General features: G+C 37.3%; 1 protein-coding gene across 1 annotated transcript in view; it reads left to right on the top strand.

Moving 5' to 3' along the window:
- LOC107299372 (F-actin-monooxygenase MICAL2-like) overlaps nucleotides 1-1137 on the top strand; it is a gene marked incomplete at its 3' end in the record, with an annotated part of 39229 nt that extends 38092 nt beyond the window's left edge. Inside the window, exon 3 of the mRNA XM_015828738.1 lies at nucleotides 930-1137. Coding sequence (XP_015684224.1) covers nucleotides 930-1137 — 208 coding nt within the window. The remainder of the gene's footprint in view (nucleotides 1-929) is intronic.
- Between the last annotated feature and the right edge of the window lie 617 nt (nucleotides 1138-1754).

Here is a 1754-nt window from a genome sequence, read left to right as displayed (position 1 = left end):
GAGAGAGAGAGAGAGAGAGAGAGAGAGAGAGAGAGAGAGAGAGAGAGAGAATGCATGTATATATATATAAACAAATATGTCAAATTTATACTGAAGAACTGACTGGTTCTCAAAAGAACAATGAATTTTTTAATGTTGATTTTAGATATTTGAAAGTTTTTGTTTGCTTCTAAGGTTTTTTTAATACTTCTAAGCAAGTTTCCAGAACTATATAATTTGGTTCAAACCATATTCATGTCAGAACATTGTTTTTGACCTGACTACTTGCTTTGAAGGGAAAGTAGCTGAGGAAGGGCTTAGCTGTGAGTAATTTTCCACTTATTTATCAATCTTCTTTGCTCAAAAGGGATGTTTACTATATACAGTTTTGCAATTTTGGAGCAAATAGCTTTAGAAAGAGGAGTTTTCAGGAAGAAATTAGTATCTGGATTAAGGATATTATGCAACTATTTTAATAAAGGAAAACAACTAAGAACATCTAACTGGGCCACTGATGGAAAGTCAACCATAAAGGATCCATCTCTGAGTTAAATGGCAGGTTTTTGAGGAAGTATATTTTGTATGGAGTTATTATTTTGTTAGACTCAAGAAATTTGAGGCAGAAGGCATAACATTTTGTCTTTCAAAGTTTGCACACAAACATTTCTGTGAAGTAAATTGGGGTGAGAGTGATTGGCCCATAATCACTCTGGAGGCTTCAATGGCCAAGGGTGGCTTTGAACCAGGTTGCTGAGTCTAATATTTTGAATCCTATATCATACTATTAACTGATTTTTGTCTTGACATTTCCCAATTTAAGTGATGAGGGTGGGCTTCTCTCAAGGTTTTTGATGTGTTTTTCATTATTTGCTGGCAGTGAGGGGCAGTGCAAATTTTAATTTCCCTATAGGCCCGAATATAATCAATTTCCCTCTTATTTGTTTTTCCAGTGTTTGATTGTTGGAGGTGGTCCCTGTGGCTTGCGAACTGCCATAGAACTTGCATTTCTTGGAGCCAAAGTTGTTGTCGTAGAAAAGCGAGATGCTTTTTCAAGAAACAATGTACTTCATCTCTGGCCATTTACGATTCATGATCTTCGAAGTCTGGGAGCCAAAAAATTTTATGGGAAGTTTTGTGCCGGATCTATTGATCACATTAGTAAGTCATAATTACATCATTGTTTCTTTCTGAAAAGGAAAATGGAGGTCCATTTTAACCATGGTGAATATTTTTGTTTAGAAATATTAGCTGCAACCTAATACCAAGATGCAGATGTGGGGGTGTTGAATAGTTGAGGGCTCTTCCTGATATGGTATAACATTTATTATAATGGATTCAAATGCTGAAGCCAAGAGCCACTGCCAGGTATTTTTGGAAGAAGATTAAATAAATGCTTTAATACCTAGAACATTTTAACTCTTTCAGAGTTGTACCTCCTATCAATACTTTCAAGTTTGTTTTACCTGAATGTGAAAGTATTCCTTCAAATTTTCATCAATATCAATTGATAGAAATTATCTTTACATTTAGTGTATATGTATAATTGTTGAGAGTGTGGTTGCACAGCAATTCCCCTGGCACCTGGATGAAACTGTCTATCTAGACCCATACCAGTCGGGCTTCAGGCCGGGGCACAGCACGGAAACGGCATTGGTCGCGTTGGTTAATGATCTCTGGAGGGCCCGGGACAGAGGATATTCCTCTGTCCTTGTTCTTTTGGACCTCTCAGCGGCTTTTGATACCGTAGACCACGGTATCATGCTGCGGCGTCTCGG

The sequence above is a fragment of the Protobothrops mucrosquamatus genome, unplaced genomic scaffold (genome assembly GCF_001527695.2).
Source record: "Protobothrops mucrosquamatus isolate PMUCROS unplaced genomic scaffold, P.Mucros_1.0 scaffold4839, whole genome shotgun sequence".
NCBI lineage: Eukaryota > Metazoa > Chordata > Lepidosauria > Squamata > Viperidae > Protobothrops > Protobothrops mucrosquamatus.
The sequence above is the reverse complement of the archived record's forward strand: the minus strand, read 5'-3'. Positions and strand labels throughout refer to the sequence as shown.